Source organism: Meles meles, chromosome 11, assembly GCF_922984935.1.
Source record: "Meles meles chromosome 11, mMelMel3.1 paternal haplotype, whole genome shotgun sequence".
NCBI lineage: Eukaryota > Metazoa > Chordata > Mammalia > Carnivora > Mustelidae > Meles > Meles meles.
The window spans coordinates 6,766,463-6,793,411 of NC_060076.1; the positions used below are offsets into that span (position 1 = coordinate 6,766,463).

Here is a 26,949-nt window from a genome sequence, read left to right on the forward strand (position 1 = left end):
GTCCTGATTGTATTTACTGGAATTCTCAAAATTCTGTCAATCTCAAAAATAACTTGCTGTGTAATCAAGTGCGTAGTACCTCCTTCCCTCGCCCACTGGCCCTTGGCCTGCAGGTGCAAATTGCAATTGTTGAGGGGCGCCTCGGTGGCTCAGTGGGTTAAAACCTCTGCCTTGGGCTCAGGTCATGATCTCAGGGTCCTAGGATCCAGTCCCTCATTGGGCTCTCTGCTCAGCGGGGAGCCTGCTTCCCCCTCTGCCTACTTGTGATCTATCAAATAAATAAATAATTTTTTAAAAAAATTGCAATTGTTGAATGAGAAGACTTGAATGGGCTCTTCAACAAGAATTTCCCAGCCTTTTTCTTTGCCCACTCTCAGTCTCCAGACTCCACCCCTGCTCAGACTTGTCCTTCTCTGAGGTCTCAAAGGTTTCAGCACATCACAACACCAATGCTCTTTGTAAAGAACACATGATTTATTAAAGACAACTTGTCATCAACAGCATTGATTCAAGGAATAAAACTGATGAAAAGAACAAAAGCAGACTCACATTCTGAGCCCGGAGTGAGACCTGCTGAGCTCATACAGCCCAATCTCTAAGTGTCCAAAGTCCTGGGGGCAGCTTCCCAATGGGGAAGCCTCAGGCACTCTGGCTCTCGGGTGCCTCCCTGGAGAGTCTGGGGAGGGGTGATGACCAACGGCCTGTCCTTTCCCCAGGCAGTATCCCACTGGGGAGCATAGCCCAATCTGGACAGGATCCCTGTGCTCTTGACCTTCATCCCAAGGTCAAAGAGAGAGCACTAGACCTAAGCCTGCCAATGAGGCGAATCAGATGCAGTGATTCAAGTAGTATGGCCCCAGGAGGGAAAGTAGGGGGATAGGCAAGAGGGAATGCATCAGGTATCCTGGGCAGAGTCTGCGGCATCCCAGGCTGGGGCCCACGCCTCAGGCTGGGAAGAGGTCAAAGTCAGGACTGAACCACCAGCTGACAAGTTCTGGGAAGAGGCCAAGGCAGGCTGGTGGGAAGTGTGTCTCTGTGCCATGCTGGGGTCTTGCAGTCCGGAGGCCACACCAGCCCTCGGGTATCCCTTACCTCGGTATCCCTTACCTCCCGTTCCAGTACAGAGCTCACAGCCCTCCCAGCCAGCACCTGCTGGGAAATCAGGAAGGTCCCAGAGGCAGGGGGAGAGGATGCAGACTCTGACTCGGAAAGTCAGAAGACTATCTCCAACGGCTTTTTACCCTCCTGGCCCCACCCTTCACCTCCGAATCAAGCACTAGCCAGTCTGCAATAAATAACCAGGGGTCTGAATAAATAGTAAAAAATCTCCCAAGCACTGTGTGTTGGGAGAGGAGGCGGCAAAAAGGCATGTGCACAACGTCCAGCAACACGCAAGGTACAGCCTGGTACAGGAGCCCCTCGCCGACAGCTCTTCCCGGCCCACAGCCAGGCCTGGGTGGGCAGCACCAAGTCCTGGACGCCAGACTCGGGAAGGCTCTGGGGACAAGAGAACGCTGGCCGGTCTGAGGAGAGCCTGAGGACCCCTGCTACATTGCCCAGCCTTCCAGACCCAAGCCACCTGCTTCCTCACAGGAGGAGGAGGGGTTTGGTCAAAATAAGCCCACTCCTCCCACGGCCCAGGGGCAAGAGAAGCCGCTGCTCCTGCTCAGAGCGCCCTGCCCCAAACCCTGGGAGCAGCCGACCCAGGTGCCCAGGGAAGGAACAGCGGCTCCTTCACCCTGCCTGGGGGGAAACATGCCTTTCCTGGCACTGGCAGGATCCTGTTAAGCTCAGCTACCCCTGGCCCAGGGAGGCGCCTTCGGCCCCCCTCCCCCTGCCCTTTATGGGACTCACGGCCCTGGGAGGGACCTGGAAGCCATGGGAACGACTTGTCTTCTGAAGCCCTTGGATCCCAACCCCTGGCACAGTACCACTTGTGCGTCCTTTTCCTTTGGGAAACAAGGGCCTTTGCGGGGGAATCTCTGGAAGATCCAGTTCTCCCTCATCTCCTTCCTCCCACCCTGGGCAGAAAGGAGGGCAAGGGGCCTTGTGGGCCATCATTTCTCAGCTGCTTTTGGTTTCCAAGATTTCTGCTGGGAGCAGATTCAGGGCCCTCCAGTGAGGCACTGACTCCCTCCCAGTCTGTGGGACCCAGGGGCCTAGGGCTGGGGCTGGGAACATACCAAAGCTGACACCCAGGGGCTCTACTCAGCCAGACTCTTCTTTCTGGCTCTGGGGTTCATGGAATGGAGGGGAGGAGGGGTGAAGAGGCTGGGGATAAGGCACCCCAAGAGAGAAGGGCAGAGGGAAACGGAGAGAGGGGCAGGCAGAGCGAGAGAGTCACACACACCCGGTGAAGGGAGGGAGACCGAGAAGAAAGACCTCGAGGGACCAAAGATACCCCCCACCCCCTCACACACAAGCGACAGACGCGCACACACAGGAGCAGCAGACACCTGGGGGATGAAGAGACACAGACACACCCAGCCATGGCCACAGACAGAAACACACACTCGGTGGGAGAGGGACAGAGGGTGTGACCTGGGCCTGGCAGCTTCTTAGCTCCTTCACAGTGTCACCTTCCCCATGGAGAAGCCTAAGCACCAAGAACCAGAAGTGGTTTCTGGCTCATTTGCCGAGCGCCTCCTGCAACCAGAGCCCAGAAGATCTGGGCAGCAGAGGAGGAAGGGAGCGGCAGAGCACAGGCAGGGGAGGACGCCTGCGGCCCCCAGCGCCCCAGTGTGCCCGAGCCCCAAGAAACCGCCTCACGAGCCCCAGCCTTGCTCGGCAGCCTGGGCCAAAGGTCCCCCGGGCGGAAGAGCAGGGAGAGAGCCAGGGCTGGGTGGTTAGAGAGGAGCATGGCACAGTGTGCCCCCAGAGGGACGCGGCCTAGGGTGAGGGCCAAATGAGGAGGCCTGGAGTGGGCCGGTCCTGCAGCTTCCCCTCGGGCTGGCTGGGATCCCAGAGGCTCCTGCGTGTCCCAGAAGCCACGGTACAGGGGTCGGTGTCTTCTCTCCCAAACCTGGGCCTCTTGCCAGCGGGCTACTTTGAGTCTTGGAGTTCCTTGGCCTTCTGGAGGATCTGGCAGACATCTGTGATGGGATAATCCTAGGTATGGGAAAGGTCAACAATGTGCCTCTGAAGTCAGTCACCCTTCACCACCTCTGCCGCAGCCACGCCCCTCCCACTGGGCCCTGTCACCGCCCTGGGCCCCCCGCCTCAGGGACAGGGACCACAGGCTACCAGTCCCTGCATTCTGCCCAAACCCCTGCGTAGAGTGAACACTATACCTGCCGCAGCCCTCACTAGCCCAACCCGATCAGCACCAGCCAGGATCACAGCAACTTCCTTAGCACCAGGACCAGACCCCCCCCCCCCCAAACCTCTCTCCTGCCCTCGAACCCAAGCGCATTCGTAACGAGCCACCTGAGAGCGGGCCGGACACTGCCAGACACTAGTTCACGGGCCACCTCCTCTCCCACAGACTGGCCCACCCAGTGACTGCACACCAATCCCAGGCCGGGCGTTGAAGCAAGCGAAGCCTGGAGAGGGGGTCACTTGGCTCAGGCACGGCAGCACGAAGATGTGGACCCACAGCTGTCAGCTGTCTGCTTTGGCACCCCGGTTCTTAAGCCTATGTGCCCCGTCCTCCCCCAGGCCCGAGCACTCGCACCAACAAGCGCTGCGATGGACCCGGGGCCACTGTGTCCCAGTTACGACAAAGCTCCGTAGAGCATCTGGTCCAGGGACTCAAGGCGACATCACTCTCAAGTGGCGGAAGTGGGATTCAAACCTAGATCCAGACCAGATCCGCCGCAGGGGTTTGGACGCTTCTGTCCCGGGTTCCTGACCCCAGCCTGTCACAGCAGCTTGTCACCCACGGGCGTGGGTGGGTGCCCGGTAAGCGCATGCTCCCGGCTGAAGACAGAGCTCACCGCGCCGGGTCCCCTTACCTGCAGGAGCCGCATGTTTATGGTAAAGTCCCCTTCCAGCAACTGCTCCCGGATCAGTCTGAGGGAAACAAGCAGAGAAGGTGCTGGAACTCTGGGCCGCGGAGGGCAGGCCCAGCGGGCCCCTTCCCACTCCCTCTGCCCAGCCCGTGGTGGCTCACCCCTCCCGAGGATGAGGGCATCCCCCGCCAACCCCTCTGCGGGCGGTCACACTCACATGAGCATGGCGCAGCAGACCAGGAGGAGGAAGTCGAAACGGCTGTCGTCCGCGAAGAGGGAATCCCAGATGCGGATGACGTCGGGCAGCAAGAACTCCTGGGACAGCAACAGTGTCAGCCAGCGGAAGGCGAAGAACTGGGGCTTGATGTTCTGCTCTTGCTGCGGAGACACAGGCGTGGGGCGGGGTGCTCCGTTACCACGTGGTGCCGCGCGGCCGATCACACCAGCCACATGTGCCTGTGCCAGGCACACTGAGTGGGCAAAGGCACTGGGGTGCCTGGAGCGCCTCGGCCAGCGGAGGGGCAGCGGCTGCTTGCCGCCAGCCAGGGCTGTCAGATCTGCCGATTTGTCAAGAGAAGCCAGAAATCCAAGCTTTGATGTAAGCTCTCTAGATTTACAAGTGATTGCTCCAATTCTTCTTAAAATACGGTATGGATTAAAACCTTGGATTTAGGAGCAGACAACAGACCCATTATCGGGCACTTACTAAAAAGCCTGGGCTTTGTGTTTATTAGCATGTGAAATAGACATTTTCGCTTATTTCCGCTACCCTTATAGGGCCATCATTCCCCAGAAAGATGAGCCTCTGCTCAGCCCCATAGAATATTAACAGAAAAACTGTTACGGAAAGCAAAAACATAATTCCATTTCTGTTTAAAAAGACCTGTTTATATGTATTTTTCTGTTCAAATGATTTTTGTTTATACAGAATATCTCTTCACAAAACTGTTTTCTGAAATAAACAGGGAATGCCAGTCCAGTAATTGTTTAGATTATTTTTGATTTTTAAAAATGACTTTCCTATGTTTTTCTCAGAGGACTACCACCAGGCTAAAGGCATCCAGCACACGGTAAACAGCCTGTGCCGTGCCTGGCCCAGGACGGGCCCCCTGCCCACTTCCTCTTCACACCCAGCCTGCTAGGCTCGAAAACTGCTGCCTCAGTCTCCCAGTCGCACCACAGCACTTGGGCCGGTGGGCCCCCGTGGAGAGGCCACTTTTCATCTCCAGACTCAAGCCAGACCTTGCCCAGGGCCTGGGGTGCTCAGGAGGCCCGCTATCTGCACCCCTTCCCGTCTGTCTGCCTTGGCCCAGGGGTCCTGGTGCCCCTCACCAGTTTCAGGTAGAGTTCCATGTCCTTGTCCTTCAAGGTGGAGTACACCTTTTCCATCTTGTAGGTGATGCCACACTGTGAGTCATCCAGGCTTTTGATGAAGTTGTCCCGGATCTCAGCCATGAGGTTGGTGAAGCAGAAAAAGGTGTCTGCCTCGGCGTGCTCTGGGCGAAAGGGGAAAGGGGAGGGCAGCTGCAAGGGAACTGAGGCTCTCCCGAGTCCCACCCCAACTCTCACTCATAGGACAGCTTCCCCCGTTACCTTTCAGCCTCTCCCGGCCACCCACCCTCCCGGCTGGACTCCCGCCCTCCTCTCTCCTTGACCATGCTCCACCCCCACACTAAGGACATCACGTCTTCTCACGTCTTCTGGCAACACTGTACTTTCGCTTAGCAACTATCACGAGCTCTTCTGATGACATCTTCCCAATCACTATTTAATTCCTTGTCAATCATTCAGCTTCCTGTGTATTAATCTCATCTCCTCTACCTGGATTTCAGTGATAAATAGAGAGAGATCAGTATGCCTCCAACATTCTAGAAAACCTGAGCTGCAAAGGAACCCAGAGACCACCCAGGTCAACCCCTCACATCTGATGGGAGGGCAGATGGAGGCTCAGAAAAGGGAAGAGAGCTGCACGGCCTGATAAGGCCCATCAGCCTGGCTTTCCTTGGTCCACTTTTCTAAGGAGACACCGGAGGGATGGGGGCAGCCATGAGCCCTTTTACCTTTCCATTCGCTGTTGGGGTCAGTGGCAAAGGTATAGTAGAGGGGCCCCACGATCTCGTTCATGCCCTGCACGTAAGCGATGCCAGGGTTGAGCTTGGCATAGACGAAGAGGATGCGCTCCACCACCTCCCAGTGGGCCTCACAGCCGTTGGGTAGCACCTCGTACTCGTTCAGGGAGGACGGCGCGGGGTTCTTGTGCGGGGAGCTCATCTGCGGGAGGACAGGACCCGGGGGGGCAGGTGGCGCTACAGGTCATGTGTTCGCACCAGGTATGTCTACCCTTCAGTCTAGACCCAACTTCCAGCTTATGGGGGGACACAGGGCAAAGCGGAAAGTGTCCAACACCATGAGGAGAAACAAGCAGACAAATCCAGAATGTGGAACACTGTGCAAGGCAGCTGGACTAAAGTCTAATTTATGGTGATAAAAGCTACAACGCTTGCCTCTGAGGTGAGGGCGGACTGACTGGCAAGGGACACTTAGGAACATTCTAGATGATGGAAGTGTTCAGTGTCTTGACTGGGTCGGCAGCACAAACTGCGCACGTAAGAAAAAGTCCGCCCAGCTGTACACTTCAGATCTGGCATTTTATTGCATGTAAGTTATACTTTACTTTTTTTTTTCTTTTAAGATTCTATTTATTTACTTGAGAGAGAATAAAAGCAATCACAGAGGGAGAGGGATTACAGAGGAGAAGGAGAAGCCGACTCACTGCTGAGCAGAGAGCCCAACGCCTGGCTCCATCCCAGGACCTGGAGATCAGGACCTGAGCCAAAGGCAGACGCTTCAGCGACTGAGCCACCCAGGCGCCCCGTATTTTACTTTTTTAAAAACCTTTAAACAGGGGTGCCTGGGTGCCTCAGTCAGTTAAGCATACAGCTCTGGATTTCAGCTCAGGACATGATCTCGGGGTCCTGGAGTTGAGCCCCGCATCCGTCGTGGGTCAGACTCCCTGCAGAGTGGGGAGTCTGCTCATCTCCCTCCCCTGTGCTTCTCTTCCCACTGGCTCACGTGCAGGAACACACTCTCTCTCGAAAATAAATTAAAAACAACAACAAGAACCAACCTTTAAATAACAGACACCTGGCCCAGATTCTTCAGAAAGTCCAATACTATGCCTGGGGGGACAGTGGAGGCCGCCTCCAGATCACAAGACTACAGAAACATAACATCTCCATGCAACATATACACCTTGACTGGGTCCTGGCTGGGAGTCAAACAATAAAAATGTTCTCAGCACCATGGAGGACACCTGATCATGGCCTGGATCCTGGGTGTCAGTGTGGAATTATTAATTTTCGTAGATGTGACAGTGGTAAGGAGGAGGAGGTGCTCGCTCCCAGGAGATGCCTCTGCTGAAATACCTTGGGGGCGAGGGTCAGGCCATGCGCAACTCACTCTACAGAATAAACCCACAAGTTCAGCAGGAAGTGAACAACTGCTGAATTCAGGGGCAAAGTATATAGCTGAGTACTATACTCTCAACTTCTCTGCAAGTTTCAGATTTTTTCTTTTTTTTTTTTTTTAAGTTTCACTCATTTAAATCATCTCTACACCCAAGGAGGGACTCGAATTCACAACCCTGAGATCGAGAGTCCCCTGCTCCACCGGCTGAGCCAGCCAGGCGCTCCTCAGATTCTCCGTTAAGAAGAAGTTAGAGAGGCACCTCGTGGCTCAGGAGGTCAAGCATCCAACTCTTGGTCTCGGCTCAGGTCATGATCTCAGGGTGGTGGGTTCCGGCCCCACACCGGGCTCCACGCTAAGCAGGGAGTCGGCTTGAGATTCTCTTCCTCTTCCTCTGCACCTCCCCGAGCGCACATGCACACTCCCTCTCTCTCTAAAATAAATCTTAAACAAAAAAAAAAAAAGAAAAAGAAAAGAAAAAGTCGGGCAATCGGCAGAAGAGGACCCCTGCTGCAGGGGGCCGTTCCTGAAGCAGTGAAGAGGTCTCCAACACAGGGTGCCAGCAGGAGCCTCAGGGGCTCTGCGAGGAGTCAGGAGCCGGAGTTCCCAGGGTGAGAGAGCTACAGGCCAACGTGGGCAGGGACAGCGTATGGAGCGGTCCCCGAAGCACAGGGTTCGGAAGACCAAGTCCCTCTCCATCATATGCGCGTGCATCCACGTGCGCTCATACACACATCGCTAACGTTTCCCGAGAGTTTGCTGAGTGCAAGACGGCTCTCTCCAAGCTTCCGCCATCATATCCTCTGTACAATCGACAGTATCTGCTCAACGTCATTTTCACGATGAGGAAACTGAGGCTCAGAAATGTTAGGTCACTCGGGGCACCCGGGTGACTCCATTGGTAAAGCATCTGCCTTCGGCTCAGGTCATGATCTCTGGGTCCTGGGATTAAGCCTCAAGTAAGGCTCCCTGCTCAGCGGGGAGTCCGCTTCTCCCTCTCTCTCCCTGCTCTTCCCCCCTGCTCGTGCTCTCTAATAAATAAATAAAATATTAAACAAACAAACAAACAAACAGATGTTGGGTTACTCATCAACTGCTCGCATTACATGAAGGCACCCAGAGTGGCTGACCCCAGGGCCCGGAGCCGAGACCTCAGAGAAGCGCTTTCCAGCCTTCCAAAAATCTAGAGAGCCACAACCTCATTTCATCCTCTGGGCAGTTTAAAAGCCAGGAGGATGGAAAGGATTATGCCCAGTTGACAGAAGAGGAGACGGAGGCCCAGGAAGGTCACCGGGTATTACTGTCCCGAAGTTAGATGGCTGCTCAACTAAACTGTCCAACCACAGACCCCGAGGTCCAGTGATGAAGCTTCTGGTCAGGTTCTCTGCCACGAGGACCAGACGGGAACCTAAAGTGGGTAAGACCTTGGCTCTCAAACCCCAATTACTATAGTGAAATGAATGAAGTCAGGTCCCCATCTCGCCCTATAGCCAGGACATGAGCAGTGAGTAAGAAGGTCACCCACAAAACCAAGCATTCTGTCCCAGAATGGGGGATCCTGCAGCCGAAAATGGTTGCTCTCCTAGAGACACAGAGACCTGATCAGTCATTCTACTTGGGAGGCCAAAAGCTTCTGAAATATTATGTCACCGGCTTGTTGGAGATTACAGAGAAGGGTTTTTCCACTGCTGGAGGACAATGAAAAATTCTGAGAAACAACTGGGGAGTCCACATAACAAAGCAGAGGTGTAAATTAAGGAATAAGGTGATATGCTTCATCTGGCTACAAGCAACTTCTCAGAGTTACGGAATCTGCTAGAAGAACGGGATTCAAACACTCAGCATGACTTGGCCAGTACAAGTCCTATTCATTCCAGCTCCTGGAACGGCTGGCTGGCTCAGTGAGCAGAGCACACGACTCTCGAGCTCAGGGATGGAAATGTGAACACCACACTGGGTACAGAGACGACTTAAAAAAATAAGGTCTTAAAAATGAAAAATTCTAGCTCCTAAGTCTCTCAGCTCTACCCCTCCCCCCATTCTACCCTGGCCCTCACATGCCCTAGCCTGGGCAATGCAGCTGCCTCCCAACCTCCATTCCTACCCCTCCGATCAATACCCTCATGGGGCCCACGGCAGTCCTTTACAGAAGCAGGGCCCAATCATGTCCCTGGCCTGCCCAGAATGCTGCAAGGCTCCCCAGCCCTCAGGACCGAGGCCCCAGGCAGCCTCAACACCACTGACCTCGCCAGCATCCTCCGGCAGCCCCGCTTCTAGCCAGGCTGGACACCCCCAGTCCCCGAACACACCACGGCTCTCTCCTGCCTGAAGCCTCCACGTACGCCCTCCTCTCCTCCTGGAGTGAGCTTTCCTCCTAGTTCTTGGGTGCTCAGCTTGAACGTGACCTCCTCAGAGCAGTCTTGGCCAGGCCAGGCCAGGCCAGCTCCCCACCGCCGTCTCCGCTCCCGCCACACTTTCCCCATCAACGTGTAAATTACTTTTTCACGAGCCATCTCCTCTGCTGCTCCTTCACCGCACAGCACGGCCCCTCCCCCGGCACCCCTGACACCCAGCTTTTGGATACCTGACTTGCACAAGGAACCCCAGAGGCGGACCTGGCAGGATGAAATTTCCCAAAGTCGCTCGGGGTAACTGTCAGGTTACCCACTGTCAGATGGTCGCAGCCCCGATGGCCAGTGGCCAGGGCTCCAAGGGCAGCATGGAGGAAAAGGTCCCTGGGGCCCCCAGGTTGGCTCTCACATTTGTGACTCCACTCCGGTTCCGGGCCACGGTCTGGGATTTCAGCGTCGTCTGCTCCACCCGCTTTCGAAGGGTCTCAAACTCATTCTGGGGGTCCAGGATAAGGAGGCAGGGGTACTCGGTGGCTCTCTGGAAGAAAGATATGTCTGGGCACAACCTCCTGTCGAGAGGAAACAGGAGAGACTTCTGTTACTCAGGGTGCAGGTTTGGGGCATTCCATCAGCGCCCCACTGCGGGCTGCGCCAGTACCCCAAAAGGCAATTTTTATGTTTTTTTAAAAAACAACATTTTATTTTTAAAAGTTTAGTTTTTTAAAGAACAAGACACTTATTATACACACACACACACACAAATATACCCATATTCTTATGTGTTACTTGTAAACAGATACACACATATCTATAAACTTTTAGGGGCCCTTACAGTCTTATAATCCAACTCTTTTATTTTTTTCTTTCTTTTCCTTTTTTTGGTGGGCAGCAAAGCAAGATTTATTGAGCAACAGCCAAGTGAAGTACAAAGCTCCCGAGAAGGGAGGGGACCCAAGAGGGCTGCCCTCCAACTCTTCTCTTAAACCACAAACATCTCTCCATGTCAAAAATATTTATCGAGGGACGCCTCGGTGGCTCAGGCAGTTAAGCCTCTGCCTTCGGCTCAGGTCACGACCCCAGGGTCCTAGGATCCAGCCCCGTGCTGGGCTCAGTACCTGCTGCCGGAACCATCGGATGGACCATTCATACACGCCTGGGGCACCAACGCCACTAAGGCAGGGCAAGAGGAGCGTCAGGCACTCACCTCGCTTGCCAGCCCCATTCACAGGCCGACATTGCTGGGGCCTGGACCCACCTACTGGATGACCCGCTACTTCCTCAAACACCCACCTGTGGGCGCGGACTGGAAGGCACAGGACTGGGACACTCCCCGGCAGTCCCACGGGCCAGCTCCTGACCCCCAGGGCCCCACCTACCGGACGTCTTTGTCGATCTGCAGCAGCACCTCGTTGTCCTTGAAGTAAGTGTTCCACCGGCTGTCAGGGTTGGGGTTGAGCGGCTGTGGGGAGAGAATCGGCTGCTCTGTTCTAGGTCCAACTAGGATGTCAGCGGGCAGACTCCGGTCTGGCGGCTGGAGCAGAGGCCCGAACCAACAAGCCCACCAGGGGCCCCGCTGAGGCTCTGAGGCAGCCTGTGAGCCAGACGGGGAGCCTCCCACGTCACGTTCTAACTCCGAGCAGAGCCCCGCAGTCTGTCCTGCGACACCCCTGCTGGCCGGGGAGCGTCCCTTCGGTCGGTGGCTGCCGTTCTCGAACGCTGCCTACACCAGGCGCTGCTGAATGCTTGCTGAATGAACGCACGTTGTATCATTAGGTCTCTCCAAATGGGATTCGTCAACACTTTGAATCGCCCGTCCTAATCCTTGGAGCATGAGCCTGGGTCCATCTATCCTCACTTGCTGCACATGGGGAGGGGCTCGGTATTTGAGGAGAGAATGAGGCTTCCTCTTGGCCACAGGAAGATAGTCTATCCTCACTCCTGCCCTGTATACTATAAAATCAAAACCTTCCCCATGGAACAGAGGTGAGGTGCAAAGGAGACAGTGCCGACACGAGGCCCCGGGCTCAGTGCTACGCACACCCTCGGAGCCCAGGATATGACTTAACGTTCCCTACTGGGTCCAGAGCCTGGGAAATAGAAACGAGAGAGAACAGCTTTCATGGGCCGAGTGGCCCCACGCAGAAAGGAGGTACTGGACAGGCCAAGAGGGGACCCAGATTGGCTCCACCTGTCCTCCAGGGTGGGGGGAACTTGCCAGCTCCAAAGCCTGTTCCCTACTCTGTAGCCTCGGTCCCTGCTGTCATCCTTACTCACGTGGTCCTCAAAGGTCACATCCTCCCTGGACACACCCATGTTGGCCTTGGCAATGCCAGGCTGAATAATCATTTCTCTCAGGAACTGAGAATATAGTTCCCTGTGGAAGAGAAAAGGAGAGACGGATGATTCCAAAGGTCCCATCCCGGGAGCACGGACCAGGGAGGCAGCAGAGGAGGCAAGACCTGCTGTGTGACACAAAGGGCCTCCCATCATCCCCCTCTCTCATGGTCTCACCTCTGCTTGGCCAGGATGGAGGTCCATGAGGCTCTTTCCAAGGGGAGGTAGTTCAAGAGAATCTGCACAGAGGGAGAGGAATAAAGCTCTGGCGACTGTCCAGCTCAATCCCAGACAGTACACGGAGGTGGACTGGCCTCACGGAAAATGCCTAATAAAGCCCAGAGCAGACCAGATGGGCTGAAACCCACGAATGGAGGTGTGGGCTAGGGTAGCCTTCCCTTTGCCCTCCACTGACTCCCTCCTCCTTGACCCCAAACCAGCCCTTTCCGCTGCTTTTCTTCACACAGACTTCCAAATGATAATAAAACGTGGTGCTCAAAGAGGCTGGAAACACAGGCACTGGGCTTTGGCTCCCACCTCAGCTAAGAGCCGTGGGCAAAGCATGGCCTTTTTTTTGTCCCATGAAGCATCACTTCCGTTTCTCTGTATGAACCAGGAAGGAGAGGGCTTCTCTGGCAACACAAAGTGTTCCATCCCCAAGGGGATCCCGGAGGGGATGCCAAGAAGAACAGAAAACCCCCAACTTCCCAGAAAAGTTTCCTCAAACAAGCAAGGAAAGGCGCAGAACAAGAAGAAGGGGCTGGGGTGGGGAGAGCCCATGCAGGAACCCAAGGACTCTCGGCAGAGCAGACGCCCCAGCCCAGGCACACCCACCTTCCAGCAGAGGCACCGCAGTCCGCCCTCACAGGGGATGCCTGTGGACACAGCAGGCAAGAGTCACGCCCCAGGCCAGAGTCCCCGGACCCCCAGCCCTCCACCTCAGAGCTAGCTGGCAGGAAATGGAATGCACAAGAAGTCCTTCTTCCGGGCTCATTTTCTATCAGAAAGGTGACTGGACTGGATGCTAATCTTGCGTATTTCTCTCCATGGCCCCTGCTCCCAGCCCAGTGCTCCCTCTGTGTGGAATGTTCTTTTGAGGGTAACACCGTCTCATTCTCGGTATTTCTTCCTCGGAGCAGCGTTTACCCACCACCACCTCTTCCCAATCCAAGTCAGATCTCTCGTTACAAGCGATAATGGTTCCGTGACTTCTCCTTCACAGCGTCCGTCACAATCAGGACTGTGTAACAGTCTGTGTATTTATTTAACATCCGTAACCCTGAGCACTGGGTAAGCCCCAGAAAGACAAGAGCCAAATGCGTCCTATAGTCCCTTTCTCTAGCATGGGACACAGCACACAGAAGGCAAACCATAAATACTTGTGGAATATAAACTAAGCTATAAATGGTAAGTGCTTTGCGCCTTATGCCCACCGCTTTACTTAACCCTCATTGTAACTCTAGTAAATAGGCAAGATTAGCATCATTGTCCTCATCTTCCAAATAAGGAAACCAATCCTTAACACAGAGCAATCAGGGACTCAAACACCGGTGTGTCTGAACCCTATGGCCCAAACTCCACAGTTCCCGCAGAATGGCTCCCCCAATGCCTGGAGTCTCCAGCTCAGTACACAGCCCGGGACCCCCTCAAGGTCTTCAGGGTCTAAATATCACCCGTGAACAAAAACCAAACTCCTGCGGCAAGACTGAGGAAGTTTGCTAAAGCAGCTGTCGCTCCCAGACCCCCAGCACCGCGAACAGGAGCTAATTAATGCCTCCACCTCAGAATCCGCACCGGGAGGAGAAGAGCAACTCAAGAATTCCTTGCTGACCAAGTCACAAGGGCCAAGCAGTAACAAGAACCTGCACAGAACACCTTAGGGTATTTTAAAAGATAAGCAGAAATCTCTGTGTTGGCAGGGTAACCAGGCCCCGGAGGGCAAAGTCAAACATCGCTGAAGTTCGGCTCCTGGAGTCAGGGTCTCAAGGCCTTAACCAAAGTTCACGATCGCCTGAGTCGGCTTTGATCCTCAAGCCTGGGAGAGAACCAGGAATCACTCTGCAGCTAACCAAATTCGACAACACAGGAAGGTGTCTGAGGAGTGAGGAAGACACCGCAGCAGCTCCAGCCTCCCAGACCCCCTCTCCAGTCACTCCCGGCAAGCAGCAAGCACCACTTAAACACCAGGAAACATCCAGGCCCACAGGCATGTCCTTGGTGGTCAGGGTTGTCAAGGGCTGTTTCAGAGTCACAGAATCTGGCGAAGTCCCCGGGAGGCATCCTGGCCCCAGAACTACCCAGGTGTGGCCGTGGGGGCCTTCCCCTCCATTCTAACCACAACACAGCGCGGCTCTAGGAAAACTTTGAACCCGGAGGACTGCCGCTTACCACTAAAACTGAGTTCCCGAAGCTTTTCCAGGGCGATGGTGGGCTCCTTCAGGACATCGTGGAAATCTGCAATCCTAGAAGGCGGGATGGGGAGGCAGGTGAAGCACACCCAAACCCCGCAGTGACAGACTTAGTGATCACTCCTGAAGCCCAGAGCTCTCATATCGCCAGTCTTCAACCCACCTGTTCCCCCGTCCCTTCAGGACAGAAAGACAGAGAAGCTGTCAAGGTCCTGGCCAAAGGCATCTTTGGGGAACGACAGAACTACAGATCACTCCTCCCTTCAGACCCAGAAACATAGAGGTATTCTTGTCTGGAGGTTCTCAAACAAACATCATGAAATCAGACACATTTCTAACATTTAGTGAGCTAGCATTTATTGGGCACTTCCTGCTGGCCAGGCCCAGCCCACAGGGCCACTATCTGAACTCAAGGAACCCTAGGAACCAGGAGTAACATGATCCCTAGACAACGGGCCTGTGTAATCTGCACGCAGCTCTCCAGGCTCAAAAATATAACCATTAGAAGACTCCTGGGCTAACCCGCAGCCAAGGACAAAAGGTTTAAAGAACAAGTGGCGGAGGAAAACTGAAGAGTGAGCAAAATTCGGCCGGTGCTGAGGGATTTGGCCTGGGGGAGGGGAGCCTGGAGAACCCAGGTTCTCCAGCATGTCTTGTTAAACGGGCCAGCGCGGGACGGGGAGCATTCTTAGCGGAGGGCCCTGGGACAGAGGGTTAACGGGGGAGACAAAAACGGGGGTGGGGGTGGGGAGCTGGGGAACAGGGCTTCGAGGCCTTGGATGAGGAAGACACGAGGGGAAGAGGGAAACCCGGGGTCCAGGAGGAGGGAGAGAAATGGGGTGACAGCGGCGAGCACAAGAAGTGCCTCCGCTCCGTGCCCTCTCAGGCCCACAGGCAATGAGGTTGGAAAGTGGGCGCCCGAGACCCTCTACCGCGAGGGGGGCTCCCCGATTCCTGGCCGCGCCTGCGCCCCCTCCTCTGCAAAGCAGAGTGGGGGCGGCCTGACCGGGAATGGTGTGGCTGGGTCGGCCCCCGTGGCCCTTACCTGCTCTTGTGCAGACTCGACATGGCGTTGACTTCCGGATCCCCCCGCTGCCTCCGCCGCCACCGCCGCCGCCGCCGCCGCCGCCGCCCCCTGGGGACGCGGGGCGGTCTGCAAAGGCCTCCGACCGGAAACGCAGCCGCGGGCGCGTGCGTTCCGTCTCGCCCCGCCTCCTCTGCCCGGCCCCGCCCCGCTCACGTGCCGCCCCTGCCCCCGCCCCCACCCGTCTCGCGGGCTTCGCCGCCCAAGTTAAGGACGCGCCGGTGACCGCGCGAACTGTGTTCCCGAGGCCTGTTTTTCGCGCTTTCCTGGGCCTCCGTTTCCATCTCTGCAGTGCACTTGTCACCCTGTCCTCTTCCTTACCCGGTCCTCGGCGGCCATAAACTGGCGTCCTTGTTTCGGGAATGTGGACCTTCCCTGCTGAACGGCACAGGCCTCCAGGCTGGTCTTGTCGCCCGGTCTTGTCGCCTGTGACCGCAGTGCCCGCGCCGAGCGGAGGGCTCCGTAGCTGGGGTTCGGTGACTACGGGGTGGATGAGCACGCCGGTCGTTCCGTGTTTCCCTGGCTTTCGGAGTTGAACGTGAAACTCACCCCACCAGAACACGAGAAAAAGCCAAGATTTCAGGATCCTTCCCGAGGAAAGGGAGTGGGCAGCCTTACAATGATTTTCTCTGCACCCAGGGGCTCACAGGTGCATAATTGTCCTTTTTTTTTTTTTTTTTTTTTAATTTATCCACTGATGGGTGAAAACTCTGTCACTGCCTGGGAAACCTCAAACCCACCCTCCAGCTTTGAGGACTTTTCCGCTCCGTGAAGCCCACACACGGATACCTGTCCCTTTATTTGTCGACCCCACAGTTCTGCACCCACTTGTGTGGTAGATACAGAGCGAGATGTTTCTGTAGAATACGAAGATTAAGTTCTTGTATGAAATACAAGAAATAAATAAGTGTCATAATTGCAAACAGTAAAAATATGTTTCCAGATAAAAAGAGTATCAGTCAGCCCTTTAAAATGTTCGTTAGGAAGACAGGGGAAAACACAAATGGTATGTGAAGAGAATTACCGACAGTTGGCTATCATGTAAAAAAAAAAAAATAAAGTCCTATTTCTATCTCACATCTGACAGAAAAATAAATTCTAGATGAATTAACAGCTCTGCAAGGGGGAAAATCTATGGGATTAGAAGAAATATATAGAAAAATGTTCATAATCTTAGGGAATGAAGACAGAAGACCCAGAAGCCATGAAAGATAAGACATAAATAACCACATAAAATTTAAAATCTCTATATGGCAAACTAAAAGATAAACATCAATAGGGGAAAACCTTTGCACCCTTTGTGATAAAAATGTGACTCTTCCTGACATATACGGAGTTTGCTTTTTAAACATTTTATTTATTTATTTGACAGAGAGAGAGAGAGTACAATCAAGGGAAGTGGCAGGCAGAGGGTGAATGGAGCCTGATGCAGGACTCAATCCCAGGACCCTGGGATCATGACCTGAGCCAAAGGCAGTCGCTCAACCAGCTGAGCCACCCAGGCATCCCAGTCTATTGGAATTTTATTTTATTATTTTTTTAAGATTTTATTTATTTATTGGACAGAGATCACAAGTAGGCAGAGAGGCAGGCAGAGAGAGAGGAGGAAGCAGGCTCCCTGCTGAGCAGAGAGCCCAATGTGGGGCTCAATCCCAGGACCCTGGGATCATGACCTGAGCCGAAGGCAGAGGCTTTAACCCACTGAGCCACCCAGGCGCCCCTATTGGAATTTTAAATAGTGGGCTCCAGAACGCTGCTCTGAGGAGACATGTAAAGAACCTTCTGAAGGTGGTAAGACAGCAAAGCTTAGTAACCAGGCACTTCAATGAAGAAATAACAATGTTTCAGGGCGCCTGGGTGGCTCAGTGGGTTAAGCCGCTGCCTTCGGCTCGGGTCATGATCTCAGGGTTCTGGGATCAAGTCCCGCATCGGGCTCACTGACTCAGCAGCGAGCCTGCTTCCCTCTCTCTCTCTCTGCCTGCCTCTCTGTCTACTTGTGATCTCTCTCTGTCAAATAAATAAATAAAAAATCTTAAAAAAAAAAAGAAAAATAACAATGTTTCACCAAAGCCTGAAATGACATTAAGTTGGTCTTACACTGAGATGAGTATGAATTGAACAACAATCTTCTGCCTCTTGAGTGGGTGAAAGTAATCAATATTTATTGTACCCACCATCACTAGGCTGTGGAAGAATAGACCTCTCTGGAACCAGCTTTAAAGTGAGTTAGACCAAGGGGCACCTGGGTGGCTCAGTGGGTTCAAGCCTCTGCCTCCGGCTCAGGTCCTGAATAAAATCTTTTTTTTTTTTTTTTTCTACTTTGTCTTTTTTTTTAATTTTTTTTTCCATTTTATTTATTTTTTCAGCGTAACAGTATTCATTCTTTTTGCACAACACCCAGTGCTCCATGCAAAACGTGCCCTCCCCATTACCCACCACCTGTTCCCCCAACCTCCCACCCTTGACCCTTCAAAACCCTCAGGTTGCCCCAACCTCCCACCCCTGACCCTTCAAAACCCTCAGGTTGTTTTTCAGAGTCCATAGTCTCTTATGGTTCGCCTCCCCTCCCCAATGTAAATCTTTTTTTTTTTTAAGATTTTATTTATTTATTTGGCAGACAGAGCTCACAAGTAGGCAGAGGGCCAGCAGAGAGAGAGAGAGGGAGAAACAGGCTTCCAGCTAAGCAGAGAGCACAACTCGGGGCTCGATCCCAGGTCCCTGGGATCAGACTTGAGCCGAAGGCAAAGGCTTTAACCCACTGAGCCACCCAGACGCCCCTAAATAAATAAAATCTTTAAAAAAAAAATTGAGTTAGACCAGGGCACCTGTGCGGTTCAGCTGGTTAAGCGTCTGCCTTTGGCTCTGGTCATGTTCCCAGAGTCCTGGGATCGAGTCCCACATCAGGCTTTCTGCTTGGTGGAAGCCTTCCCCCTCTTTCTCTGCCTGCTGCTCTGCCTACTTGTGATCTCTCTCTCTCTCTGTCTCTCTCTCTGTCTCTCTCTCTCTCTCTCTCAGTTAAGTAAATAAAATCTTAAGAAAAATATATAGCTTTTTTTCCCAGAGCAATTTAACGAGTACTAATACTATTTTTAAAATCTGCCTTTAACTTTCTGTATTGAAATACTATAGGTTCGCAGGAAGCTCCAAAGATAGTACAGAGAGATCCTTTGTACTCCTCACCCAACCCAGTTCCCCCACTGGTTTCATTTTTATAGTTTTACCAGCTGCAAAATATATTTGATGTTCCATAAGCTGCCCATGTTTAAAGTGTCCACTTACATAAGTTTAGACACACACACACACACACACATATATATATATGACTGTGAAACTGTTACCACAATTAAAATAATAAGAATATCCTTTGCCCTCAAAAGATTCTTCCCGCCTTTCCTATCTTCTGCCTTTTTTCCTCTTTTTGTACACCCTCACCCGCCCCATCCAGGCAACCATTCATCTGCTTTCCTGTCACTATAGATTCGTTTGCATTTTCTAGAATTGTATATAAAAGGGAATATACGCTGTGTGCTCCTTTTTATCTGGCTTCCATCACTCAGCATAATTATTTTGAGATTTTGCATACTGTAGCATGTATCAGCATTTCACTACTTTTAATAATTTTATTTAATTATTTGCTTACTTTCAAAGGATTTTATTTTTATTTTATCTTAAAGGCCTTATTTATTTATTTGACAGAGATAGACACAGCAAGAGGGGGAACACAAGCAAGGGGAGAAGCAGGCTCTCCGACGAGCAGGGAACCTGAGGCTGGGCTTGATCCCAAGACCCTGGGATCATGACCTGAGCCGAAGGCAGATGCCTGACAACTGAGCCTCCCAAGCACCCCAAGATTTTACTTTTAAATAATCTCTACACCCAGCATAGGGCTTGAACTCACAGCCCCGAGATCGGGAGCTGCGTGTTCTATGGACGGAGACAGCCGGTGCCCCCCTTCATTCCTTTTTACTGCTGTGTAAATTCCATTACGTGAATACAGTGATGAATACACCGTTGTGGATCCGTTCACCTGTGGATGAACATTTGTGTTGTTTCCATTTGTTGCGATTACAAATCAAAGCTGCTGTGAATATTCATGCACAAGTCTTTACATGGACATATGCTTTCTTTTTTCTTGGACTGGAAGGGCTGGATGAATTTTAAATTTTAAGAAACTGCCAAACCATTTTCTAACATGGCTCTACCATTTTTCACCCATACCAGCAGCGTGTCAGAGTCTCTGTTACACCACATCCTCCCCAACACTTAGTATGGTTGGTCTTTTTATTTTACTTTTATTTATTTTTTAAGATTTTATTTATTTATTTATTTATTTATTATTTGACAGAGAGAGAGAGCGAGACAGATCACAAGCAGGCAGAAAGACAGGCCGAGGCGGGGGGTGGGGGAAGCAGACTCCCTGCTGAGCAGAGAGCCCGATGCGGGGCTGGATCCCAGGACCCTGAGATCATGACCTGAGCTGGAGGCAGAGGCTTAACCCATTGGGCCACCCAGGCGTCCCTATTTTACTTTTTTTTCTTTTTAATATTTTATTGATTTGACAGAGAAAGCAAGAGAGAGCACAAGCAGGAGGAGAGGCAAGGGGAAAGGGAGAAGCAGTCTCGCCTCGGAGCAGAGAGCCCGATGTGGGGCTCCATCCCAAGACCCTGGGATCATGACCTGAGCCAAAGACAGATGCTTAACCTACTGAGCCACCCAGGCATCCCCTGAAATAGAGTTTTGAGAACTTTTTAGATTTCCTAGATAGAAGTCTATTTAATCTTTATTTTTAATTGTGGTAAAATAAACATAGCATAGAATTGACCTTCTTAACCATTTCTAAATGTACAGTTCAGCAGTGCTAAATACATCCACAAAGTTGTGCCAGCCAACTCAGGAACTCTTTTCATCGTGTAAAACTGAAACTCCGTGCTCGCTAAACAACTCATTCTCTCCTTCTTCCCCAGCCCCCGCACTTGGTGACCCCATTCTACTCTCTCTATGAATTTGACCACTCTAGATACATGTAAGTGGAAGCATATAGTATTCGTCTTTTTTTTTTTTTTAAGATTTTCTTTATTTATTTGACAGAGAAAGAGAGAGCATAAGCATGGGGAGCAACAGAGGGAGAGGGAGAAGGAGGCTCCCCACTGAGCAGGGAGCCCGATGCGGGGCTCAATTCCAGGACCCTGGGATCATGACCTGAGCCAAAGGCAGACCCTCAACCCACTGAGCCACCCAGGCGCCCCTGTTCTTCCTTTTCAAAGTTGTTCCAACCTTTGCATTTCATACGAACTTTAAAATCAGCTTGTGAATTTCTGGGGGAAAAAAAAATGTTGCTGGGGTTCTTATTGGGACTGCCCTGAATCTATAGATTAATTTTCTTTTTTTTTTTTTAAAGATTTTTTATTTATTTATTTGACAGAGAGAGATCACAAGTAGGCAGAGAGGCAGGCAGAGAGAGTGAGAGGGAAGCAGGCTCCCTGCCGAGCAGAGAGCCCGATGCGGGACTTGATCCCAGGACCCTGAGATCATGACCTGAGCTGAAGGCAGCGACTTAAACCACTGAGCCACCCAGGCGCCCCTAGATTAATTTTCAAATAACTGATACCTGAACACTACTGGATCACTGCTCCATGAGCTTAAAATCCCTCTCTGTTTATTTAGGTCTCTAACTTCTCTCAGCAGTGCTTTGTAGTTTCCAGTGGAGAGGTCTTATGCATAATTAGTCATATTTATCCCCAACTATCTCATATTTTTGATGATATCATAAATGGTATTTTAAAATTCCATTTCCAACTATTTATCACTGGAATACAGAGATACCATTACCATTGTTCTAAATTTTCTTTTATTATTATTTATAATAACAAAACTAATTAATGTCTTTAAAGTTTTATTTAAGTCACCTCTGCACCCAACGTACGGCTTGAACTCACAAACCCCAGAGTCACACGCACTACTGACTGAGTCAGCCAGGTGCCTGTAATAAAATTAATTCATAATAAATTATTATTTATTACTTACTTTTGATTGCTTTTATTGATCTTGTTTCCTGAAATCTTGCTAAGCTCAGTCACTAGTTTGAGAAGCTTTTTTGTAGATTCTCTAGAACTTTCTATATAGGCTACTGTTTTCATTTCCTCGGACTTCCGTAACAAATTACTACAGACTGTGTGGCAGGATATTCTACTGAGAATTCAATTTATTTTGTTAAGTTTTTATTCTGTTAAAAATTCCTAACAGGGGGTGCCTGGGTGGCTCAGGGGGTTAAAGCTTCAAACTTCAGCTCAGATCACGATCCCAGGATCCTGGGATCGAGCCCCACATTTGTCTCTCTGCTCAGCAGGGAGCCTGCTTCTCCTCTCTCTCTCTCTGCCTGCCTCTCTGCCTACTTGCAATCTCTGTCAAATAAATAAATAAAATCTTTAAAAAAATAAGTCCATTTTCACAACTTTATTGGGATGTAATTCATATACTACACATTCAGAGTGTATGTTTAAAGTGAACAATTCAGGGGCACCTGACTGTAATGGGGGCCATTACTGGGGGTTGGCGGGGAGAGACTGGTCTGCAAGGTCATCAGGACTGAGCGACAGATACCAGAGCTGAGGGAAATGCAGGGGCCAAGGACTGTCACCACTGTCCGCCAAAATTTTTTTGTTTTTTTTTTTTCTTTTGCACGGAAACTTCTGCTGCATACTCATGGTATAATGTAGTTATCTATGGTGATAGCTCTCTTTCTGGAGCAGGTTCTCTATCAATTTTTTTTAGGCAGTTCTGGCAGGGGATTGGGGGGCCAAGTCAGGCAGGGGGAGTAAAGAGCTTTTCCTGCATCTGCTAGGCTTTTTTTTTTTTTTTAAGATTTTATTGATTTATTTGAGAGAGAGACACGACGACGACAAAGGGAACACAAGCAGGGGGAGTGGGAGAGGGAGAAACGGGCTTCTCGCGAGCAGGGAGCCTGATGTGGGGCTCTATCCCAGGACTCTGGGACCATGACCCAAGCCAAAGGCAGCCGCTCAACGACTGAGACACCCAGGCACCCCATCTGCTAGGCTTTGATTGCATAAATAACCCTTATGCCAATGTGGACCATCTCAGGACTGCCTGTCCTTGACCTCTACAAGTGATTTTCAGAATATTCACAGAGTCATACATATAGAACTATCATCCACCAACCATGCAACCATCATCCCTCTCTCACTTTACTTTTTTTTTTTAAGATTTTATTTATTTATTTGAAAGACAGAAATTATAAGCAGGCAGAGAGAGAGAGGAGGAAGCAGGCTCCCTGCTGAGCAGAGAGCCCGATGCGGGGCTCGATCCCAGGACGCTGGGATCATGACCTGAGCCAAAGGCAGAGGCTTTAACCCACTGAGCCACCCAGGCGCCCCTTTACTTTTTTTTTTTTTTTTAAGATTTTATTTATTTATTTGACAGATAGAGACACAGTGAGAGAGGGGACACAAGCAGGGGGAGTGGGAGAGGGAGAAGCAGGCCTCCTGTGGAGCAGACTGACCCACCCAGACACCCCCCTATCTAACTTTAGACCATTTTTGCCAACCCCAAAAGAAGCTCTGTACCCACTGGCAGTCATTTCCATTTTCCCTCTCCTCAGATCTAGGCAACCACTAATATACTTTTTGTCTCTGTAGATCTGCCTATTCTGAACATATGAATAGGCTCATACAATGTATGGCCTTTTGGGACTGGTTTCTTTTATTTAGCACATTTTCAACGTCCATCCATGGTGCAGATGTCGGTACTTCTTCCCTTTTTATTGCCAAATAATATTCCATTGTATGAACATATCATGCCATCTCATCCCCATCTGCCAGTTGATAAACATGTGGGTTGCTTCCTCTTCTTGAGGAAATAATTCATAATAGTTATGAATAATGCTGCTGTGAACATTGCCCAGGGGTATATACCTAGGAGTTTAATTGCTGGGTCATATGGTAACTCTAACTTTTTGAGGAACTGCCAAACTATTTTCCAAGGCAACTGCTCCTTTTGAAATTTCCACCAGCAATATATGAGGGTTCACATCTCCCTACATCTTCAGAAATATGTGTCGTTGTCTGTCTCTTTGATCAGATCCATCCTAAGAATAGAAAGTTGTATCTTATTGTTGTTGTTGTTTTTAACTTACTTTAGAGAGAGAGGTCAGGGGAGGAGCATAGGGGAGGGGGAAGAGCCCTAAGGCAACTCTTAGGTTAACACAGAGCCCAGCACACACAGCTTGACTGCAGGATCCTGAGATCGTGACCTGAGCCAAAACTAAGAGTACGATGCTTAACCAACTGAGCCACCCAGGCACCCCCTCATGGTGGTTTTGATTTGCTTTTCCATGATGGCTAATAATGTTGAGCATCTTTTCATGCTTGTTGGTCCTTTGTATAACATTTTAAATTTAAATTCAATTAGCCAATATAGAATACATCATCAGTTCAGAATTACTGAACATCATAGAGTTCAGTAATTCATCATTTGCATAAAACACCCAGTGCTCATCATGTCATGTGTCCTCTCTAATGCCTGTCGCCCAGTTACCCCATCCCCCACCCACCTCCCTTCCAACAACCCTCAGTTTGTTTCCTATAGTAAAGAATCTCTCGTGATTTGTCTCCCTCTCTGGTTTCTTCCCACTCAGTTTTCCCTCCCTTCCCCTATGATCCTCTGCACTATTTCTTATATTCCACATATGAGTGAAACCAAATGTTACTTGTCTTTCTCTGATTGACGTTTATTTGTGCAACATTTTTGGAGAAATGTCTATTCAGCTCTTTGCCTATTGTAAATTGGGTTATTTGCCCTTTTGTTATTTTGTTGCAAATTCTTTACATATTTTGTATTACTAGTTCTTTATCAGATATATGACTTGCAAATATCTTCTCCCATTCTGTGGGTTATCTTGTCACCTTCTTGATGTACTTTTTTTAAAGAAAGATTTTAAAGGGCACCTGGGTGGCTCAGTGGTTTAAGCCTCTGCCTTCGGCTCAGGTCATGATCTCAGGGTCCTGGGATCCAGCCCCGCATTGGGCTCTCTGCTCAGCAGGGAGCCTACTTCCCCCCACCCCCTCTGCCTGCCTCTCTGCCTACTTGTGATCTCTGTCAAATAAACAAACTATTTTTTTAAAGATTTTATTTATTTATTTGACAGACAGAGATCACAAGTAGGCAGAGAGGCAGGCAGAGAGAGAGGAAGGGAAGCAGGCTCCCCGCTGAGCAGAGAGCCTGATGTGGGGCTCCATCCCAGGACCCTGGGATCACAACCCGAGCCGAAGGCAGAGGCTTTAACCCACTGAGCCACCCAAGTACCCCATAAGTAAAATATTTTTTTTTTAAAGATTTTATTTATTTGACAGAGAAACAGCGAGAGAAGGAACACAAGTAGGGGGAGTGGGAGAGGGATAAGGAGGCTTCCAGCCAGCGGGGAGCCTGATGCAGGGCTCAATCCCTGGACCCTGGGATCATGACCTGAGAGGAAAGCGGATGCTTAATGACTGAGCCACCCAGGTGCCCCAAAAGTTTTTAATTTTGATGAAATCCAATTTGTTTATATTTTCTTTTGTCACTGATACTTCTGCTGTCATATAAGAAAACATTGCCAACCCAGGCACCAAGATTTACTCCTATATTTTGTCCTCAAAGTTTCAAAGTTTTAGCTCTTAGCTACACATGCATATTATATACATATACATGTATAATAAAGGACTAAAGGTTATAAAGGACTATAAATACATATAATATATATGCAATATATGTATCTATATATATCTATATGCGTGTTGCATACAGATACAGCAAGAAGTGTGTTGGGTATGGATATAGCAAGAAGAGCGTTCAGTTGGGAAGAAATTATTTGAGCCTACAGGAGAGGAGGGGATCATTCCAAGAACCAAAGATGCTTTAAGCTGTGTGGATTGGAGAATGGAAGGGAGGCCAAGAGAGAGGAGGACGACAAGAGGCTGGAGAGGTGATCCCAGTCGTCTCTGTTAAGGGCTGTAAGCAGGGGAGTGCGCGATCTGCTCCAAGTTCAGGAAAAAACCTCTCCGGGACGGTGAACAGCGGGAGGGGAGGGCGCGTGAGGAGGCCGCCGCGGGGATGCGGGGAGGAGATGCCGGTGGACGGAGCCGCGCACTACGGGGGGGCGGGGGGGGGACACCGGGTGCGCGATCGTCGGGACTGGGCGACAGAAACCGGAGCGGAGGGCAAGGCAGGGGCCCAGGCCGACTCCCACTCCCCCACGTGGTGGCCCGTTAAGTGGCAAAGCCGGCGCGCGTCTGGCCGCGTGGGAGAGCGCGACCTGCGGAGACCGGCGGGGGACGCTCAGTGGGCTTGGGGCGGGGGGGGGGGGGGGCGTGCAGAGAGACGTCGGTGTGACGCGGGAGGTGGAGTCCGTCCCGTCCGTCACCACCGCCCGGGCTCTGCCGGCCCGCGGGCCAGAGCGGGCCCCAAAGCCGGGGTCACACGGTGGGTCTCGCGGCAGCCAGGGAGCACCCGGAGCAGCGTGCTCGAGGCCCGGTGGGGCCCGTCCGCACTCCGCCGCCCGCACACCAGGCCCCGCCGGGAGAGGAGCCGCCGCGCGCCCCGGAACCTTCGGCCGCCGCCGCCCTCGTTCGCCGCGGGACCCGTCGGGGGAACCCGTTCGCTGTTGCTAAGGGGCGGCCCCGGAAGTGACGCGCCCGGGGTTTGTTGACAGCGGAGGCGGCGGCGGCTGCAGGCTCCGAGCCTCAGGAGCCGGATCGGGGAAGGGGCCGGGCCCCGGAGCCAGCACCCGGCGGCCCTCAGCCCCGCCCGCAGCCCTAAGGGCAAGGTAACGGCCGCGGGGTCTCCCCCGCCGCGACCCCCTCCTGCGCGGGGCTCCAGTCCCCGGGATCCCAAGCTCCGCCCCGCCGACCCCCGTCTCCCGGAGACCCCGGCCCTAGCCTGGCGAGATTCCCTGCCTCCCTGGCGCTCTGGCCCCCGATTCCTCCGGGTCACATCCCCGGCTTTCCTCGCAGAGGAAGCAAGCGTCCTGTCGGCTCCCGGTGCCCAGGGTATTATCCGCGTCCTCCCCCCTTTCCCTTCTGCCTCAGGCGCCTGGGCATCGCCGCTGCAACCTCCTGTACAGGTCCATTTCGGCCAGTGATGGAGGGCTCCCTTCTCTGCGCCTGCTGCCAGGTTTGAGAAACGTGCCTTTAAAACTGAGCTCCCTTCCTCCAGAAAGAAAATGACGTCCTGTCGGATGCCCCTACAAAATGGGGGATCGATATAGGGCTAAAAGGGCCGGCCTCTGCCCCTCCTACCTGTTGGACGAGCTTTAGTTCCTCCAAGGCAATGCTTGAAAGCTCAGGGACGGCATGGATTCTGGA

The 26,949-nt window shown here is 51.8% G+C and overlaps 2 protein-coding genes across 6 annotated transcripts in view; one reads left to right on the forward strand and one right to left on the reverse strand.

Moving 5' to 3' along the window:
* Positions 1-453: 453 nt before the first annotated feature.
* On the reverse strand, positions 454-15,662 carry TBC1D13 (TBC1 domain family member 13). Of its 3 annotated transcripts, XM_046023671.1 has the most exons (12): positions 15,554-15,662; positions 14,489-14,562; positions 12,935-12,975; positions 12,278-12,339; positions 12,041-12,140; positions 11,143-11,225; positions 10,176-10,335; positions 6,011-6,221; positions 5,283-5,446; positions 4,168-4,328; positions 3,954-4,011; positions 454-3,108 (listed from the first exon to the last, which is right to left on the reverse strand). In XM_046023671.1, exons 1-12 carry the CDS (start codon positions 15,574-15,576, stop codon positions 3,043-3,045), a joined length of 1,203 nt encoding a protein of 400 aa, XP_045879627.1. In that variant the 5' UTR covers positions 15,577-15,662; the 3' UTR covers positions 454-3,042. The 3 variants fall into 3 exon arrangements, with proteins under 3 accessions (XP_045879627.1, XP_045879628.1, XP_045879629.1); XM_046023672.1 differs by lacking the exon at positions 12,935-12,975 and having other exon boundaries at positions 15,554-15,629; XM_046023673.1 differs by lacking the exon at positions 15,554-15,662 and having other exon boundaries at positions 12,278-12,428.
* A 10,359-nt stretch (positions 15,663-26,021) lies between these two features.
* ZER1 (zyg-11 related cell cycle regulator) overlaps positions 26,022-26,949 on the forward strand; it is a 30,551-nt gene continuing 29,623 nt past the window's right edge. Inside the window, exons 1-2 of one of the 3 annotated variants that reach the window (XM_046023670.1) lie at positions 26,301-26,411; positions 26,674-26,758. The gene's annotated coding sequence lies outside the window, so the exon portion shown is untranslated. Of the gene's footprint in view, positions 26,412-26,673; positions 26,759-26,949 lie in introns of all 3 variants that reach the window. The other 2 variants (XM_046023669.1, XM_046023667.1) reach the window with 2 other exon arrangements.

Excerpts from the sequence above, each read along its gene's own strand:
- TBC1D13 (XM_046023671.1), bottom strand. The coding sequence starts at position 15,576 with ATGTCGAGTCTGCACAAGAGCAG. Across the intron at positions 14,563-15,553 it reads TCGAGTCTGCACAAGAGCAG|GATTGCAGATTTCCACGATG; the intron begins GTAAGGGCCACG and ends CCCGCCTTCTAG. Across the intron at positions 4,012-4,167 it reads GTCTGCTGCGCCATGCTCAT|ACTGATCCGGGAGCAGTTGC; the intron begins GTGAGTGTGACC and ends TGTTTCCCTCAG.